Source organism: Bos indicus x Bos taurus, chromosome 27 (assembly GCF_003369695.1).
Source record: "Bos indicus x Bos taurus breed Angus x Brahman F1 hybrid chromosome 27, Bos_hybrid_MaternalHap_v2.0, whole genome shotgun sequence".
NCBI classification, from domain to species: Eukaryota; Metazoa; Chordata; class Mammalia; order Artiodactyla; family Bovidae; genus Bos; species Bos indicus x Bos taurus.
The window spans coordinates 37286033-37306391 of NC_040102.1; the positions used below are offsets into that span (position 1 = coordinate 37286033).

Here is a 20359-nt window from a genome sequence, read left to right on the forward strand (position 1 = left end):
CGGTATTCTTCACAGAGCTAGAACAAATAATTTCACAATTTGTATGGAAATACAAAAAAACCTCGAATAGCCAAAGCTATCTTGACAAAGAAGAATGGAACTGGAGGAATCAACCTACCTGACTTCAGGCTCTACTACAAAGCCACAGTTATCAAGACAGTATGGTACTGGCACAAAGACAGAACTGTAGATCAATGGAACAAAATAGAAAGCCCAGAGATAAATCCATGCACATATGGACACCTTATCTTTGACAAAGGAGGCAAGAATATACAATGGATTAAAGACAATCTCTTTAACAAGTGGTGCTGGGAAATCTGGTCAACCACTTGTAAAAGAATGAAACTAGAACACTTTCTAACACCATACACAAAAATAAACTCAAAATGGATTAAAGATCTAAACGTAAGACCAGAAACTATAAAACTCCTAGAGGAGAACATAGGCAAAACACTCTCTGACATACATCACAGCAGGATCCTCTATGACCCACCTCCCAGAATATTGGAAATAAAAGCAAAAATAAACAAATGGGACCTAATTAAACTTAAAAGCTTCTGCACATCAAAGGAAACTATTAGCAAGGTGAAAAGGCAGCCTTCAGAATGGGAGAAAATAATAGCAAATGAAGCAACTGACAAACAACTAATCTCAAAAATATACAAGCAACTCCTACAGCTCAACTCCAGAAAAATAAATGACCCAATCAAAAAATGGGCCAAAGAACTAAATAGACATTTCTCCAAAGAAGACATACAGATGGCTAACAAACACATGAAAAGATGCTCAACATCACTCATTATCAGAAAAATGCAAATCAAAACCACTATGAGGTACCATTTCACACCAGTCAGAATGGCTGCGATCCAAAAGTCTACAAATAATAAATGCTGGAGAGGGTGTGGAGAAAAGGGAACCCTCTTACACTGTTGGTGGGAATGCAAACTAGTACAGCCACTATGGAGAACAGTGTGGAGATTCCTTAAAAAACTGGAAATAGAACTGCCTTATGATCCAGCAATCCCACTGCTGGGCATACACACTGAGGAAACCAGAAGGGAAAGAGACACGTGTACCCCAGTGTTCATCGCAGCACTGTTTATAATAGCCAGGACATGGAAGCAACCTAGATGTCCATCAGCAGATGAATGGATAAGAAAGCAGTGGTACATATACACAATGGAGTATTACTCAGCCATTAAAAAGAATACATTTGAATCAGTTCTAATGAGGTGGATGAAACTGGAGCCTATTATACAGAGTGAAGTAAGCCAGAAAGAAAAACACCAATACAGTATACTAACGCATATATATGGAATTTAGAAAGATGCTAACAATAACCCTGTGTACGAGACAGCAAAAGAAACACTGATGTATAGAACAGTATTATGGACTCTGTGGGAGAGAGAGAGGGTGGGAAGATTTGGGAGAATGGCATTGAAACATGTATAATATCATATATGAAACGAGTTGCCAGTCTAGGTTCGATACACGGTACTGGATGCTTGGGGCTAGTGCACTGGGACAACCCAGAGGGATGATAGGGGGAAGGAGGAGGGAGGAGGGTTCAGGATGGGGAACACATGTATACCTGTGGTGGATTCATTTTGATATTTGGCAAAACTAATACAATTATGTAAAGTTTAAAAATAAAATAAAATTTAAAAAAAATTTAAAAAAATAAAATTATGGTTTTCTGATGATAAAATTGTAAGGCTAAATACTAAGGATAAAATACTAAGGTTATGGCAGCTTCAGAGTAAAGCTACAGACTTATAACTTCTAATAACTTAAAAACATATTAATGCTATAAAAGCCAAAACTTACATTATTATGTTTAGGGATACAGCTTAATTAAGTAGTACTTATTTTATAGTTTACTTTTTTCCAATAGGTGACATTATTTAATTTGCTTCCAAAAAACAGTTTGTTGTGCAGTGGAATAAAAATTAAAGCCTGAGTCTTCTGAGAAATAACTGAGAGAAACTGACTTATTAAAAGTGAGCTTCTGTTCACTGCATATACCTTCTCCAACAGTCACCCAGTGCAAGGCATCTGGCTAGGAGTCCTTTTGTCTGCACTTACTCATTTTATTTAATAGTAAAGATTTGTAACTTGCTTTTCATCTCAAATAATATAATGAATAAAGAAGAGAGCCTCGGGGAAAGGCCACTATTGTAAATACCACTGAGCATGGTCAGACTTTTTGCTGAAAACAAGTAAAGGTAAAACAACTCCACTTAATTTTCCTGAAAATTTCTTGAATCTTTTATTCCACCAAAGTCATTGTTATTAATTCAATGACCCAAATTAAATTCTCCCTGTAGATTTTTACCCCACTGAGATCATTAAAAAATACATAGAAATAAACATGTCTATGAAACAAAAACAGACTTGGGTTGTCGGGATAGAGGCTGGGGGAGGGAAGGACCGGAGTGTGGGACTGACAGATGCTTGTCACATACAGGAGACAGATCAACAACAAGGTCCTGCTGTGCAGCACAGGGGACTCTATTCAATATCCTGTGATAAACCATACTGGAAAAGAATCTGAAAAAATATGTGTAACTGAGTCAACGTGCTGTACAGAAGAAATGAATCCAACACTGTAAATCAAATATGCTTCAATAAAAAAAAGTACGTATATTTCAGCTAAATATATTCAATCCTCATTTAAAAAAAAGAACAAAGCTCAGTCAGGCTCACTAAATAGAAAAAAAGAGGACCCAAATAAACAAGAAATGAAGGACGAGAAATATCAACCAGTATAGCAGAAAGACAAAAAACCTTAAGAACATACCATGAAGACATCCTGTTGGCATGAATACACACCAACAAATTGCACAACCTACAGAAATGGGCGCACATCCAGAAACATACAGCCTGTCAAAGCTGAATCAAGAACAAATGCAATTTGAACAGACTGATCACTAGAAGTGAAATAGAATTTGTAAAAAACAAACAAACAAACAAACAAACAAAACCACAAAACTCCCTGCAGACAAAAGTCCAGGACCATATGACTTCACTCTGGAATTCTACCAAACATACAAAAAAGAACTTACACTTATCCTTCTCAAACTCCTCCAAAACACTGAAGAGGAGGGAACACTCCCAAAGTCATTCTAGGAAGCCAGTATCACCCTGATACCAAACCAGAGACACTCCAAAAAAAGACAATTACAAGTCAGTGTCTTTGATGAATACAGATGCAAGATCCTCAACAAAATACAAGCAAACCGAATGCAACAACACATATTAAGGATCATACACCATGACCAAGCTGGATGCATCCCAGGGTCACAGGATGATTCAACATATGCAAATCAATCAACGTAATATACACATAACAAAAGAAAAGACAAAAGCCACATGATCATCTCAACAGATGCAGAAAAAGCATGTGATAAAACTCAATGTCCATTCTTGATGAAAACTCTCACCAAAGTGGGTATAGAGGAAACATATCTCAAATGTAATAAAAGTCATTTACAACAAACCCGCAGCCAATATAATACTCAATGGTGAAAAACTGAGAGCTTTCCCACTTAAATTTGGAACAAGACCATTTGCAACATTCTCACCACACCTATTCAACACTGGAAATCCTAACTATAAAAATTAGACAAGAAAGAGAAATAAAAGGCATCCAAATTGGAATGGAAGAGGTAGAACCGTCATTGTATGCAGATGACATGATACTCAATATATAGAAAACCCTAAGGACTGCACACAAAAACTATTAATTAACAAATTCAGCGAGGTAGCAGGATACAAGATAAATAGACAGAAATCTGTTGCATTTCTTTACACTAACAATGGAATATCAGAAAAGGTAGTTAAAAAAAGAATCTCATTTAAAATCATACCAAAAACAAAAACCCCAGCAACGTAGGAATAAACCTAACAAAGGAGGTGAAATACCTGTATGTTGGGAGCTCTGATAAAGGAAAACTGAGGATGATTCAAAGAAATGGAAAGATATCCCATGTTCTTGGAATGGAAGAATTACTATTGTTAAAATTGCCACACTACCCAAAGCTATCTACAGATTTAATGTGATCTCTATCAAATTACCTATGATATTTTTCACAGGGCTAAAACAAATGATCTTAAAATTTATATGGAACCACAAAAGACCCAGAATTGCTAAAGCAATTTCGAAGAAAAAGAATAAAGCTGAAGGCATACCCTCCCAGGCTGCAGCCAATATTACAAAGCTGTAGCACAAAACAGCCTGGTACCGGCACAGAAGCAGACATGCGGCTCAGTGAACGCGAGCGGAGAGCCCAGAAATAAACCCACACGCCTCCAGCCAGTTACCTTCAACAAAGGCGGGAAGAATATACAGTGGGGAAGAGACAATCTCCTCAGCAATGGTGTTGGGAAAACTTGACAGGTACGTGTAAATCAATGAAGTTACAACTCTCCCTTGAACCATACACAAAAATAAAGTCTAAACGGCCTAAAGACATATATAAACACATGACGCCATAAAACTCCTATAAGAGAATATAAGCAAAACATTCTCGGACATTAATCACAGTTAATATTTTCTTAGATCAGTCACCCAGGGCAAAAGAAATAAAAGCAAAAATAAACAAATGGCACCGAATCAAACTTATAAACTTTTGTGCAGCAAAGGAAACCATAAACAGGACAGACCGCCAATGGCCTGGGAGAAAGTATCTGTATACAGTGGGACCGATAAGGGATTAATCTCCAAAATATACAGCTAGCTCGTATAATTCATATCAAAGAAACAGACAACCCAATCAAAAAACCGGCAGAAGACCTAAAAAGACATTTTTCCAAAGAAGACATACAGATGGCCCACAGGCACATGAAAAGATGCTCAACAATGCTAATTATTAGAGAAATGCAAACCAAACGACAATGAGGTATCACCTCACATCAGGCAGAATGGCTATCATCAAAAAGTCTACAACAATAAATGCTGGAGAGGGTGTGGAGAGAAGGGAACCCTGCTACACTGCTGGTGGGAATGCAAATCGGTGCACCCACTATGGCAGTCAGTATGGAGGTTCCTTTAAGAGACTAAAAACAGAACTGCCGTATGATCCAGCAATCCCCCTCCTGGGCATGTATCTGGAGAAACCTCCACCTGAAAAGATGCATGCACCCCAACGCTCACTGCAACACTATTCACAACAGCCAAGACACAGAGCAACCTAAGTGTCCGTCCACAGGTGAGCAGATAAAGAAAAAGACGCGGCACACACGCACACTAGAGCGTGTGTGAATGAAGTAACGCCGCACCAACGTGGATGCACCTGCAGATCATCACACCACGTGAAGTCAAGTCAGAGAAAGACAAACACTAGAAGACATCGCCGGTACGTGGAGTCTAAAAAACGACACAAGTTATTTACAAGACAGACTCACAGACACAGAAAACTTATGGTTACCAAGGGGAAAGTGGGGGAGATGCATCAGGAGGTTGGGGTTCACACATGCATACGACTATACATAGAATAACCAACAAGGACCCACTATATTGCACAGGAAACTATATTCAGTACCGTATAAAACCTGGGATGGAACCTCTGGACTAACGTAACATTGTAAATCAACTGTAGTTAAAAAGAAAAGTTCTACTCCTTAAGCGAATCTCAGAAAAAAAGGCACTCCCCTCCCACTCCCCACCTTTCTCCGCATTCCTTGACATCCAGGGACCCTCCCCGCCTCATACTCTTTAGCTTCATCTCCTTATCCCCCTCAGTGATGACACGCTCCTCAATCTCTTTCAAAACCAAAACCTATCTCTCAGGCATCCTGGCTCTCCAGGGTCGTCTCCCATTCACAGGTGGGCAATCTAGTGAGACAGAGAAACACGAGCAGTGCATTCATTGCTGTGGCAGCTCATGGAATACGTTCCTGCCTCAAAATGAGACCAGGGGTTTACAGAAGGGACCTCAGATGCAGGGGGTCGGAGCTCATGGAATACGTTCCTGCCTCAAAATGAGATCAGGGGTTTACGGAAGGGACCTCAGATGCAGGGGGTCGGTATGGAGTTCCAGATGGTCTGTAGAATTTACAGGAACACAAAAGCACATTCTGAGAGGAGACTCTGAGGCCGGAGTCCTGACCACGGGGAAAGCACACGAGCGTGTGCAGGCGGGAGGACCCTCCCCCGCCCCCACCTCCAGTCGCCTGGCCGATCACGTGAGCAGGCACTCGGGCTTCGGACAGAACGTCCACCCCACTCCAGGGGTGGCCGCCCCCAGGGACCAGCGTCACAAGACATCAACCAGTAAAGGGACGTCCATCTGGATTGTGATGAGAAAGCGCCCAAGTTTTAGATGCTGGGTTACTAAAAAACAAACACTGAATAAAACAGACATGTGAGCTGAGCTCACGGGCCTCCAGGGCCCTTAACATATGAACATATAATCTGTGTGTTCCCTGCCGCAACGTGACAGACAGAGCTGGCTGGACCCATATCAGGTGGGGCGCACTGGGGTCTGGAGCGTCAGAGCAGAGCCTGCTGGTTCGCACACGACAGGTGAGGGCCAGGACACTCAACAGCTGTCCCAGGCCTGGACCCACCCACCCCAGGGAGGGCACAGTGGAGCCCCCTGGCACCAAAGGCCCAGGACACGGGGTGGGCAAGACAGATGCTGCTGACAGCCCCAAAGACCTTGTGCTCCGGTAAAGAGACACGGACAGCAAGGCAGCCAACCAGGAAAGATTTAAGAACAGACCTCAGTAAGGGCCACACAGAATTAAAATACCGGGAGAGAGAGAGAAACGGAGGGCCATTCGGAGGCGGCCTCAGGGGGGAGTACAGGAAGAGAGAGAGAAAACGGAGGGCCATTCCTCCATTCGGAGGCAGCCTCAGCGGGGAGCACATCCAGGCTGAGCGATGAGTGGCGGGACCCAGAGGGGTGGCCGTGAGCTGGGCGGAGGCCGGGAAGGGGCCGCAGGCGGCCGGAGGGTCTGCAGCACGGGGGCCTGCTCGTGCCTGCTCTGAAGCCAAAGGAGAGGGTTGGGATTTTATTCTGAGAGTGGAGGGAAGCCGTCAGTGACCGAAGAGACGTCTGGTTCACGTTACAAAAAGAGAAAACGCTGTGGGCGCCGGAGTGGGAGCAGGGAGCAGGCAGTGACCAAGGTGACCTGTTTCTAGCAAACCGTAAACATGTCATCCGCTAATAATTATATCTGAGAGAATTACCATGGGTTTTTCTCTTCCCTCGGCTAGTTTCCTCTTCTTATGTATGTGCTTACTGCGATCGATCTCAACATCACCGTACACGTTCGATACGTCCTCCAGGAGAACCAGCGGGACTTGGCTCGGGGCGTTGGGACCTGTGGATGGAGCAGAAAGATCGACACTTACAATGCGGGAGGAAGAGAGTACTTAATACCAGAGGAAACCTACTCAAGTACCGTGTGAAAATATGACCACTATCGTCTCAATTAGCTAAACAAATAAGCAAACATATACAGAAATAAAATCTGTGCAGGTATACACCCGACTGTTAATAAACGTCTCTCTCGGTGGACAAAGCAAGTTCCTTGTGTTTGTTCTTACGTTATTTACCAAGTTTTTTACAATGATCACAAAGCACAGAACTACCAACAACAGAAAAACTACAAAGATACACATACATTATTTAAATATATGATAATCTAACATATAAGATAATCTAAATGTACGAAATACTATAGGCAATATGCAAAATTGAGAGTTATGTTAGACTGGAAGCATCATGGGTATTTCACCCTGTGATATTTCTATTTTTCACATTCTCTAGACTTGATATGCATACATATTATTTTTTAAAAATCTTTGTCTGTTGAGAATTTACTGTGAAACCTAAGTCAACACTCTGCTACATCTGCTGCTTTTTAAAAAGAGGCATTCAATATCTGTATTTAGTTTTGAATACCACGCATCCTTTGATACAGAAGTTTTTAGTGAAAACATACATACAAACCAACAACTCATAAAAGCACTGGCAGTTACTTGGACCCAAGAACAATGTTAAGGTGAATATTTTCATCGTCTTCACCACCCTCAACGAAGCCAGTGGTCCGGGACACTCTAAAATTCTTAAACCAACCTTGGAAGAGAGACGGCTGTATGCTGTTGACATACTGGAATGCGTTCTTAAAGAAGACCAGCATCGTGGAATAAACCACTTGGTTTTTGTATTTTGCATGAGCTTCATTATCAAAGTTGTTCATGTATCTGCAGAGATCCTTCATTCTATGCAAAATGTCACCATAGCTTCTGAAAGATGAAGGACAACACAAATTATTTAATTACTCTGAGCTTGTCAGCAAAACGTCTACAAGGGAAAAGCGCGCCTAGAACCGTTACAACTACCGGATGTGGCTCTGAGTAGGTAGAATTACTCTCCACTGTCTACAGATGGAGGCAAATTCCCCTTCTGAATCAGAGCAGCATCAGGACAAGAGCTCCTGACACGAATGTGCCAAGTAGGTTCTCTTTCCTCTAAGCACCAAGGAGAGCTCAGACTCAACAGCACCTTAAGAGACCATGCTTCCCCTGGGAATCTTTTAATGAAGTGAAAAACTACACTCCTGCATAAATACTGAGAGTTACAGAACCGCCCCTGACAGAGGTGTACCCACATACTATATGCTTCTAGAAAAAAGTATTTTACTTTTTTAGAGATTATGCTATCAAATGATCTGTTGTGCAGTCTTGGAAATGAACGCGTTTTTACCGTCTTCCTTTATCCATCTGCCAGTCACACCTCATTCCAACAACGTTCAAAATCTTAAACAATCTCTCCCAAGGGTCCACAATCTGGGACGATTTTTCCGTCAGCCCTTCTATTATGTACTTCTGAGAGCTACGTTTGCTCGGTGACATTAAATCAGATGTTTCCTGAGCACCTGAGATGTGAAAAAAAAAAAAAGTTTACAATTAATTAATGTGACTACTTACTTAAAAAAAAAAAAAAAAAGCCTTTATTATTTATTTTCGGCCATGCCCCGCAGCATGTGGGATCTCAGTTCCCCGACCAGGGATCGAACCTTCACCCCCTGCACTGGAAGTGCCGTCTTAACCACTGGACCGCCATGGATGCCTCACTACTTACTCTTTATGTGGCTGGTACTTAATAGAGAAAAAAAAGGTCTGACTTCCCATGCAAGAGGCAAGAACACAGAACCTCAACACGCTTGTGTCCACCCCTGGGGAAGCAGGAAGGGACCTGTGAGCTGGGTCCACGTACGAAGCTAACCTTACAAGTTCAGCAGCTTCACTCTTTCAATCGAGGGGTAAAGCTGGTTCCAGAAAAGTCTTCCCTCTTAAGCGTAGTGTTTTTTTTCTAGGAACCCTCTTTTAAAAAGACTATCAAACTGGTACATATCCAGAGGAGAATAATCAAAACACTGAGGGATTTCTGAGCTGGAAATTTTACAAAATGAAAAAGGACAAAAAAATAAATTGCAAGCTATTCCCACTTACCTTGATGCTGATTCTCTATCTGAGTCGATCTAGTAACATAATTTATGTAAAACTCAGCTGCTTTGTTTAAGTACTTATACAGCAAATTGGCAGGCAGCCGAACGTCGTGGTTGTTAATTATTAGCGGAAGGACATCACACACTGTTGAGAAGGAAAAACGAGGAAAAACTGATTAAGCTGTTTGGCTGCTCTTGGGTTCTGGCAAAAACCAAGTTTAGTTTTTAGTTCACTTGGCCAAGAGTAGATAGGAAGAAAAGAACTCCCTTATGGCACAGTTATTTGAAAACTGCAATGTAGAGGGATGCTAGTGGACGGAGTCAGCAAGGAGACGAAGACGTTACATCATGAGTGACAGGTGTTTATTATTATTTCTTATTATTCACACCCAAATACATGGTTACATGTATTCTTTCAGAGGTATTAATTATTACATAACAAAAATTTAGAAGTTGTTTAAAATGCTTTCTGAACCAAAAAAATTAACAAGGATTTAAATCCCACAATATGAAGAATTCCTTTGCTTTCTACAAATGACCTTATTTCTGAAATGACACCCCCAGCACATTCTACTGAGCATAAGGAATTAATACGAGATGCAATTTTTCTTACCGAATAATTTTCTAAAGCAGTTGACAGGAGATTCTTGTTCCTCAATAGTCTCAGCCTCTAAGAGTGCCTCCCCAAGGCCAACCTGTTTCAAAACACACCTCATCATTTAAACGTGTTAAGTTTCAGATGTCCGAATTACAGGAAGAAACAGTGCATCTGATTTACTGATTTACAACATAGTTTGTATATTCAAACTTCCCTGAGAAACAAGAATTCTCAATTTAAAGGCTAGAAAACAAGAGAATCCATCAGCAACCTTGCCCGGAAGGGAATCCCACGTTCATCTGTCATCTTATTCTCCTCTGAACCAGTAAAATTAAAACACCAATCAAATGTCTAAAAAACTTAATGGAAGCACTGGAGTTAGACAGAATGATAACAGAGATGAAGAGATTTTTCTAAGAAATTCGGAAACTGACTTTATTCCCTACACCAAGATGTATTATGTAGACAAAACTTCGCACTTGCAAGAGTTGCCAGGAGTAGCCAGTCGCACAGCCTGGACTAGGTAGGACAGAGCGGTTTGGGTCTGCAGGCCACCGTCCCATTCTGACACGCTAGCCCAGTGGAGAGCTGGTTTGCACAAACCCACCAAGACCTCCACACTGTCTTCCCTGCAACCTGATGACATGGGGTGAGAGGAGGGGTTACCCTGTGAATGATTACACGAGGCCCGAAGTTAAAGTCAGGGAGGACTCTAGGTTGAACATTGCCCCCTGCAAAATTTATGTCCACTCAGAACGTCAGGATGTGATCTCGCATGTTTATCTTATAAAAAAGGTCTTCATAGAGGTAATCAGTTAAGATGAAGTCATTCGGGATCAGGGTGGGTCGTAATCCAAAGACTGGTGTTTTTATAAGGTCGTGCACAGACACAGGGACGACACGAAAAGATGGCCAGATGACAACAGGGGTGGGAACCGGATGATGAAGCCAAGAGCCAAGGAACAACAAGGATTGCTGGTGCCCCGGGAGCCAGGAAGAGGTGGGCACGAGTCCTCCCCAAGCCTTCACAGGGAGCACAGCCCTGGCCATGCCTTGATTTGGGGCTGTGAGAGAATACATTCCTGTTGTTTTAAGGCACCCAGGTTCTGGTACTTTGTTACAGCAGCCCCTTGAAACTAACACACAGAGATACAGAGAAGGTTAACCGGGGTAGCAGCCAGGAAAGTGGAGCCAGAAAGAATAAGCCAAAGGGTTTGAATTAAGAGTTAATCATCTGAAGCCCAGCTCTCCATTACAGGCGATGGGAAGTGACGAACGCAGCTGCAAAGCAGGATGCTGTCCACCTCCAGGAGCGACCGCACGCTGACTAGTGTCTGCCAACAACACTCAGTAACGACTGGACGTATGAGGAAAGGGCAGAGCAGGGAAAAAAGTGACCACACGGCACAGCCATGTGAAGAATGTGCCCGTTCACACTACCAACTATGGCGCGCCTTTAAATTCAAACACAGAGTTGAAAACTATGAAATAGATTATTTTAAAAAACTCTACTATACTTTACAAATTGAAAATAATTAGCACTTTGGCCACCTGATATGAGAGCGGACTCACTGGAAAAGACCCTGATGCTGGGAAAGATTGAAGGCAGGAGGAGGAGGGGATGATAGAGGATGAGACGGTTGGATGGCGTCACCGAGTCAGTGAACATGAGTTTGAGCGAGCTCCGGGAGATAATGGAGGAGGGAAGCCTGGGGTGTTGCAGTCCATGGGGTTCCAAGAGTCGCGCACGACTGAGAGACTGAACAAGAGCAACAACAATAAAAGCACTGTCATGCTTGGTGCTTATTTCCTTACTCTGCTAAGACAATTTCTACTGGAATTTCAGAGTCTGGTAACAGTGACATCCTTCTAGCTTTACCAACAAGGATTCCTTTGATTTGAGTTCAATCTTTCCTGGCACTCCTCAGAATGAGAATAATCTACTTTAGAATAATATACACACTCTAGCTCTTAAACACACTTGTGACTCCACTGATCAACTTTATCTTACCCCATGTTGCACCACGGTTTCAGGGAAGCGTCTCAGAAGTAGAAGCAGCATTTCTGAACGTTCCAAAGTGTTGAAGCATTGTTCCGTAACCTTCAGTAACATTTCACACTGGATTCGCCCAGGAAGAGTTTCAAATAAACCTGTACACAATACATTTCACTTTGTGAAGTCTTTCAGAAAGAAAATGCAGAATCGAAAGAGGACAGAAGGCGTCGTCATGCACAGAATGGGATATACTGAGTGAAGAACCGCTTCTTAGTATATAAGTGAAGTATCTTTGGGATTCATTAAGTAAAAGAACTGCTACTGCGGATTTCACCCACAACCCGGAAGGCTTCCAGGTCAGGGTGTTGGGCATAAGATGTTTGTGGAATGACCGCGAAATATCTGGAGGCCGCACTGGATCTAGAAGAGAAGAATGACGTCTGGGAAGGGTCACAACAGTGCTTGCTGCCGGCTGAGATAAAAAGCATGCACATCAGCTGAAATGGCGTGAACCATCTACTTCCTTTTTCGTCCAGAATCTGAAATATTGGATTGGCTATGGCACCCAACACAGAATGAAGGTCAATGAGAAAGGTCATAAATTACTAAAAGATTCTCTCCTGTTCTGTGGAGGTCTGCATAATCTACATATGCTTTCTGATTACTGCAGAATCTGTGAAAATATATTCAGTTCCCAGGCTAATATCCACATCCATTAATAAATTTAAAGGGTTCTAAGCAAATGCTCAAGGGACCAAGTGACATCTGTAGAGGCCAAGAACAAAACACATACATGGGTACCAATACCACAGATGTGGCTTTTTTTGTGTGAAATTACTACAGACAATTTGACATTCTGGAAGTAGTAAGTTATACACTATTACGTTATCACTTTGCTCTTACTTCTTAAGAATTGGGTTTGTTTATCCTGTGAATCGTTTCTTAATGCTGAGGTAATAATGCTGATCTCTCTCCACACCACCGGCTGATCTGGGAAATTCACAAACCTATTTTTAAAAACGAATGCATTAAATTAAAATGTCAGATTCTATATAGCATCCAAAAAAGAAAGTAAAAACAGTAGCATCACAGAAAAACACATTTTTCTTTATCCCAAGTGAATACATAGATAAACCAAACCAAAATAAAGATATAAAAATAAAAACTAAGAAAAATGAGGGTCCTTACAATAGACTTAAGCTTTTATAACAAGCGAAAAGACAAATGACCATAATATGTAAAGCACTCCTGAAAAGCAAACAAGGAAAAAAAAAACCTCCCCAAAGAAAAAATCAGTTCAGTTCAGTTCAGCCGCTCAGTCCGACCCTTTGCGATCCCATGAATCGCAGCACGCCAGGCCTTCCTGTCCATCACCAACTCCCGGATTTCACCCAAACTCATGTGCATCCAGTCAGTGATGCCATTCAGCCATCTCATCCTCTGTCATCCCCTTCTACTTCTGCCCCCAATCCCTCCCAGAATCAGGGTCTTTTCCAATGAGTCAATTCTTAGCATGAGGTGGCCAAAGTATTGGAGTTTCAGCCTCAGCATCAGTCCTTCCAATGAACACCAGGACTGGTCTCCCCTAGGACGGACTGGCTGGATCTCTTTGCAGTCGAAGGGACTCTCAAGAGTCTTCTCCAACATCACAGTTTAAAAGCATCAATTCTTCGGCATTCAGCTTTCTTCACAGTCCAACTCTCACATCCATACATGACCACTGGAAAAACCACAGCCTTGACTAGACAGATCTTTGTTGGCAAAGTAATTTCTCTGCTTTTCAATATGCTATCTAGGTTAGTCATAACTTTCCTTCCAAGGAGTAAGCGTCTTTTAATTTCATGGCTGCAATCACCATCTGCAGTGATTTTGGAGCCCCAAAAAATAAAGTCTGACACTGTTTCCACTGTTTCCCCATCTATTTCCCATGAAGTAATGGGACCAGATGCCATGATCTTAGTTTTCTAAATGTTCAAGCTGATTTTAGGAAAGGCAGAGGAACCAGAGACCAAATTGCCGACATCTGCTGGATCATGGAAAAAGCAAGAGAGTTCCAGAAAAACATCTATTTCTGTTTTATTGACTATGCCAAAGCCTTTGACTGTGTGGATCACAATAAACTGTGGAAAATTCTGAAAGAGATGGGAATACCAGACCACCTGACCTGCCTCTTGAGAAACCTATATGCAGGTCAGGAAGCAACAGTTAGAACTGGACATGGAACAACAGACTGGTTCCAAATAGGAAAAGGAGTACGTCAAGGCTGTATATTTTCACCCTGCTTATTTAACTTCTGTGCAGAGTCCATCATGAGAAACGCTGGGCTGGAAGAAGCACAAGCTGGAATCAAGATTGCCGGGAGAAATATCAATAACCTCAGATATGCAGATGACACCACCTTTATGGCACAAAGTGAAGAGGAACTAAAAAGCCTCTTGATGAAAGTAAAAGAGCAGAGTGAAAAAGTTGGCTTAAAGCTCAACATTCAGAAAGAAAAAATGGGCAAAGGCAAATCATAGAAAAAATACAAATAGCCAAATATCATTTGAAAAGATACTCAGTCTTACTAGTAATATACTGAACACACGTTTTTAAAAATAGCAAGATGCTGTTTTCTCCTGCGCATGAGTGCATGGTCACTTCAGTCGTGTCCAACTCTCTTGCGACCCTATAGACTGTAGCCTACCAGGCGCCCCTGTCTATTGGATTCTCCAGGCAAGAATACTGGAGTGAGTTGCCATGCCCTCCTCCAGAGGATCTTCCTAACCCAGGAATCGAGCCCACATCTCCGGCATTGTGGGCAGATTCTTTACTGCTGAGCCACTGGGGAAGCCCTTTCTCCTGTGGCACTGGCGAAAATTAACAGCTGATGGAAAGACTGATAATATCCAAGTGCTGGCAACGCTATGGGAAAGCAACACTTTTACACACTGGCCATGGAGATGTAAACAGGAATGGCACTTTTTGGAAAGCAGTCTGATAGTACATCAAAATTTAAAATCCACGCACCCTTTGACTATGCAAACCTATGTTGAAGAATCTAAAGAAAAACACCAAAACCTGAGTACAAAATTACTTTCTGACACTCTTGAATATAATCTCAACCAACTGGAAGCTCCCTAAATGTCCCCCAATAAAAGAGGGGTGAAATGGTCTGCAGACGTGAAAAAGAACTAAACAGATCTTTACATGTTGACCTGGAAAAGGGTCCATCGCGGTGGGTGAGCAGTAGCGCTCACTGCGGCCACCGCTCCCCCAGAACCTACTCATGTGTGCTGTGTGTGCTGAGGCCAGGAGGGACTTCCACTCATTATTCTCTATGCTTCAGTACTGTCTAAACTTCTGAGAAGAGCGTGTATTATTTCCAAAATAAATGACTGAATAGAAGAGTTTTAACAAGAACAAGACCTAGTTAGACTTCTCTGCAGCTAACGGAAGGCCTAGACCCATGAAAAAGTACGCTTTAGGTACCGGACCCGCAGAACTTCAGACCTCCCCGCAACTCCCTCTTCGACAGACAGAAATCAACTCCCCACCCCAGGAGGTCGGGGCAGCTCCCCACTCACATGTCGTAGAGCAGCCTGCCGGCGGTGGCCGTCCGCTCCGCATTCCGCTCGATGGTGTACATCTCATACTGCAACACAGCCGGGGCGGGGTCAGGCCCTCTGCCCCGCTCCCGGCCTGCTCCTCCACCGTCCCCACCCCTGGAGGGCCTAGGATCTGGCACCACCTGCTGACACTGACCATCAGAGGCCCCCACCCCCTCATTCCGCCCCGTCCCTGGAGGTCCTAAGGTCGAGCATCACCTGGCGACACAGACCCTCAGAGCCCGCCCCGTCCCGCCCCTGGAGGTCCTAGGGTCGGGCAACACCCGGTCAATGAAGCCTCAGGGCTCGGTCGCTCACAACCCGGGCCCAGGTTAGTGCAGGCACGGGATCCGAGGTCGCCGGCGCCCAATAGGCCGCCGCCTTCATCATCGGGTTCCCGGGAACGGTGTGTAGGTTTCTGCGGTTCATGCTACTCTGATACCTTTACGCACAGCGGCGGTGACTGCAGACCCGCGGCATTCCCCCCCTCACACAGCCACCGCCCAGGTGAGCTCCTGTGGTCAGCACCCCGCGCCCCAGCTCGCCCGCGCAGGCACCCAGGACACCCCCATCCCGCCTCCGCCCCCGCGGGCGGCCCTTCCCCCGCGGCACCCGGCGCGGGCCCGGCTGCAGGGCAGCTGAGGCTCCCGTGGCCCCAGCCCGGCCAGCCGGACCCGGAGTCCCCAGGCTGGCTTCTCGGGGAGGATGGGAGGCTGGGGGGCGCAAGTCAGTGGGAGCCGCGCCCCCCGCACGCCCGCCCGGCCTCACCTGGATGTTGAAGTCGGCCGGATAGAGGCTGCGCGCCGTGATGAGCCAAGCCTTGGCGGCCCACAGGTCCTGCGGCACCAGCTCGCGGGCTCGCTGCACCAGAAACTCGCAGTCGCCCTGGGCGGACATGACGCGGCCCGAGCCCGCCGGACCTCGGGGCGGGGGATGCCGCGGGCCTGGCCGCCGCCGGGGCCGCTACTACGCCGGCGCGGGACGCACCGAGCGCTTCCGGGTTTGCGGGCGGCCTCCGCGCCTGCGCCTGGCGGGGCCTCGGGCGGGCAGCTCCCCGGGAGCGTCCCGATCTCCGAGGCCGCGGAGCAGCGGGAGCCTGTCCGCAGGTTCGGGGCGCAACCCCCGTGCCCCCGAGGAGCCTGCGCGCTTGCAGCCCGGGCGGCCACAAGACGCCGGAAAGGCGGGGGTGGGCCCAGGGCGGTGCCAGGAGCCCCTCGGCCGGGGGTCACCGGCGGAGTGGACGCTCCCAAAGGTCTGCGCGGGTTGTGGTCCCGCGGTCCCGGCGGCGATCGGGCTGCTTGTTAGGACCTTCCGCTCGGCCACGTGTCACTGCCGCCGCGCCTTTATTCTCTGGTTTCTCCCGCTAGCGTTTCTTGAGCTATTGCAGCGTGAACGCTTTGCCAGTGCTTGGCTGCGGGCTGGGAGCTACTGAGTCGTTTATACCTGTTGGCGCCCCGGGTTTACAGTGTTAGGGACCTATGACCTGCAGAAAGTAGCTGTTTTAATTATCCATCCCAGCCGGGATCGATGTCATTTTCGCCAGATCAAAACTAAACAGTCTCCCGTGCTCTCGGGAAGGGAAGCCGCACTTAGGAACCGGGGGAAGCAGTATTTATTTGCCGAACAGGAAGAATGTGCCAAAATTTGGGTTGTGAACCTTCCTTTGGTTTTCAATCCAGGGTCTATATACGAAAGTTTAAGCAAGTTCTAGTACCACTGATATTTTGGGTTTAAAACCAAGGTTAGGGATTCAAAACTGATCTGTTTGAAAAAAAAAAATTACTATACACTTCATACATGGAAAAGTTATAGATATGTTAAATAAATATGAATATATACATCACTATTGTGGACAGGGGATGTCGCCTGCCATTCCGATAAACAATGCATATTGTCTGCCAGTACCCCCAGTCGGACTTATATTAGTGCCCCAGGAGGGGCATTTAGGATGGAGAAAAAAAAGCATACTGTCCCTACTAAAGATGTGTATCTGAAGAGTAATTTCAATGAGCCCAGAGTCTTGGGTCTAACAATGTGTTTTGTTTTTTTGTTTTGTTTTGTTTTGTTTTCAGCAAAAACTCCTGTATATCCTGACGCCTGCCTTAGCTCTTTGGAGCAGTTCTGCAGAGCTGGAGGCCATCTCCTGGGCTGTGGTCCCCAATAATGTCCCTGAATACAATTTAACTAGCAACTTCAGGTTGTGTATTTTTCTCAGGCAATGCTATGGTTATGTGTGAAGCCTAATATAGGTACTTCCTAATTATAATAACTGAAAAACAATTGTAAAGTTAGTGGTGAATTATCAAGTTAGTTTTAGAGGAAAGCCCCAAGAGGACCAGGCCTTGCAACACCATGTAAAGCGCCAACCTTACCGAATCTGTCAAGGTTGGGATTCTTTTGTTTTGCTATGTTGCTCACAGGTACCATTCTACAAACGGCAACTTTAGTATCTCCCCACTTACCCCTAATTTTAAAAAATTATTTATTCTTGGTTGCGCTGGGTCTTCGTTGCTGCGCTGGGCTTTCTCTAGTTGCCAGGAGCCGGGGTACTCTCTCCTTGTGGAGCACTGGCTCTAGGCTTGCAGACTCAGGAGTTACAGTGCGTATAGGCTTGGTTACTTCCTGGCGTGTGGAATCTTTCTGGACCAGGGATTGAACCTTAGTGCCCTGCATTTTTTTTTTCAATCAGTGGGCCACCACGAAGTCCTACCCCAAATTTTAAAAACTTGCTTTTGTTTCATTAGCATCCTCAGTGATATCTTTAGGTAAGAGCCACTGCTTTCCCCTCAGCTCCTCCATACCTGAACTGTACTAGCGCTTTAGAAAGCATTATGGTTCCTAAAGCTGTTTCATGTCCTGTGATTATACACAGAAACAGCCTGCTTTTCTGTTCACTCTGTAGGCCGGGATGGATTGCTTGATGATAGAATTCTGTTGGCTTTGTAGAAAAGAAGAAGGTATGAAATTGATAATTTTTATGGAATAAAGTGAAGATCAAAAAAAATTGAGGGCTTGAACATTTTTTCATTATTTCATAGATTTGCATGTATAAATTGTGTAAGGTTTTCAAATGGCAAAGTGAAGTGAAAGCCGCTCAGTCGTGTCCAACTCTTTGTAACCCCATGGACTATACAGTCCATGGAATTCTCCAGGCCAGAATACTGGCGTGGGTAGCCGTTCCCTTCTCCAGGGGATCTTCCCAACCCAGGGATGGAACCCAGGTCTCCTGCATTGCATTGCAGGCAGATTCTTTACCAGCTGAACCACAAGGGAAGCATATGGCAAAAATGACTGATTAATCATTAAACACTATGTTTTGGGTCTAGGATTACAAAATAGAAACCAAAACAAAGCTGTGTACCTGTTCTTGAGTCTTCAGTTCTCTAGTGAAAGCTAGGGGCTAAATAAGGGAACTAGGGCAGGCTATAATTTAGATGCCAATTAATTTAGAATGCCTCTGACTTTTTGCCAGTTTAACATAAGACTTCTAGCTATTTTCTAGCAAACTTACTAATTTTGAAAGGTCTCCAACTAAATACTGGGTTAACCAATAAGTTCGTTCAGGTTTTCCCAAAAGATGTAACAGAAAAACCTGAACAAATTTCTTGGCCAATCCAGTATCTGTCTTCAGTTCAGTTCAGTTCTGTTGCTCAGTCGTGTATGACTCTTTGCAACCCGATGGACTGCAGCACGCCAGGCCTCCCTGTCTATCACCAACTCCTGGAGTTCACTCAAACTCATGTCCATTGAGTCGGTGATGCCATCCAACCATCTCATCCTCTGTCATCCCCTTCTCCTCCCACCTTCAATCTTTCCCAGCATCAAGGTCTTTTCAAATGAGTCAGTTCTTCACGTCAGGTGCCAAAGTATTGGAGTTTCAGCTTCAGCATCAGTCCTTCCAATGAACACCCAGGACTGGTCTCCTTTAGGATGGACTGGTTGGATCTCTTTGCAGTCCAAGGGACTCTCAAGAGTCTTCTCCAACACCACAGTTCTAAAGCATCAATTCTTTAGCACTCACCTTTCTTTATAGTCCAGTTCTCACATCCATACATGTCTACTAGAAAAGCCATAGCTTTGACTAGACAGACCTTTGTTGGTAAAGTAATGTCTTCACTTTTTAATGTGCTGTCTAGGTTGTCGTAACTTTTCCTCCAAGGAGCAAGCGTCTTTTTCTTGGCTGCAGTCACCATCTGCAGTGATTTTGGAGCCCCCCAAAATAAAGTCTGTCCCTGTTTCCACTGTTTCCCCATCTATTTGCCATGAAGTGATGGGACCAGATGCCATGATCTTACTTTTCTGAATGTTGAGTTTTAAGCCAACTTTTTCACTTTCCTCTTTCACTTTCATCAACAGGCTCCTTAGTTCTTCTTCACTTTTTGCCATGAGGGTGGTGTCATGTTATTCATATTTCTCCCAACAATCTTGATTCCAGCTTGTGCTTCATCCAGCCCAGTGTTTCTCATGATGTACTCTGTGTGTAAGTTAAATAAGCAGGGTGACAGTACTCCTTGATGTACTCCTTTCCCTATTTGGAACCAGTCTGTTGTTCCATGTCCAATCCTAACTGTTGCTTCCTGATCTCCATACAGATTTCTCAAGAGTCAGGTCAGGTGGTCTGGTAGTCCCTTCTCTTTCAGAATATTCCACAGTTTATTGTGATCCACACAGTCAAAGGCTTTGGCATAGTCAATAAAGCAGAAGTAGATATTTTTC

General features: G+C 44.3%; 1 protein-coding gene across 6 annotated transcripts in view; it reads right to left on the reverse strand.

The window, feature by feature from the left end:
* INTS10 (integrator complex subunit 10) overlaps positions 1–16622 on the reverse strand; it is a 33443-nt gene extending 16821 nt beyond the window's left edge. For 2 of the 6 annotated variants that reach the window (XM_027529786.1, XM_027529784.1), the window contains exons 1-9: positions 16412–16615; positions 15623–15690; positions 12960–13063; positions 12072–12211; positions 10076–10157; positions 9467–9607; positions 8718–8889; positions 8088–8257; positions 7196–7329 (exon numbers count right to left, since the gene is read on the reverse strand). In XM_027529786.1, the coding sequence (XP_027385587.1) occupies positions 7196–7329; positions 8088–8257; positions 8718–8889; positions 9467–9607; positions 10076–10157; positions 12072–12211; positions 12960–13063; positions 15623–15690; positions 16412–16540 (1140 nt within the window). In that variant the 5' untranslated portion in view covers positions 16541–16615. Of the gene's footprint in view, positions 1–7195; positions 7330–8087; positions 8258–8717; positions 8890–9466; positions 9608–10075; positions 10158–12071; positions 12212–12959; positions 13064–15622; positions 15691–16411 lie in introns of all 6 variants that reach the window. The other 4 variants (XM_027529787.1, XM_027529788.1, XM_027529789.1 and 1 more) reach the window with 4 other exon arrangements.
* Between the last annotated feature and the right edge of the window lie 3737 nt (positions 16623–20359).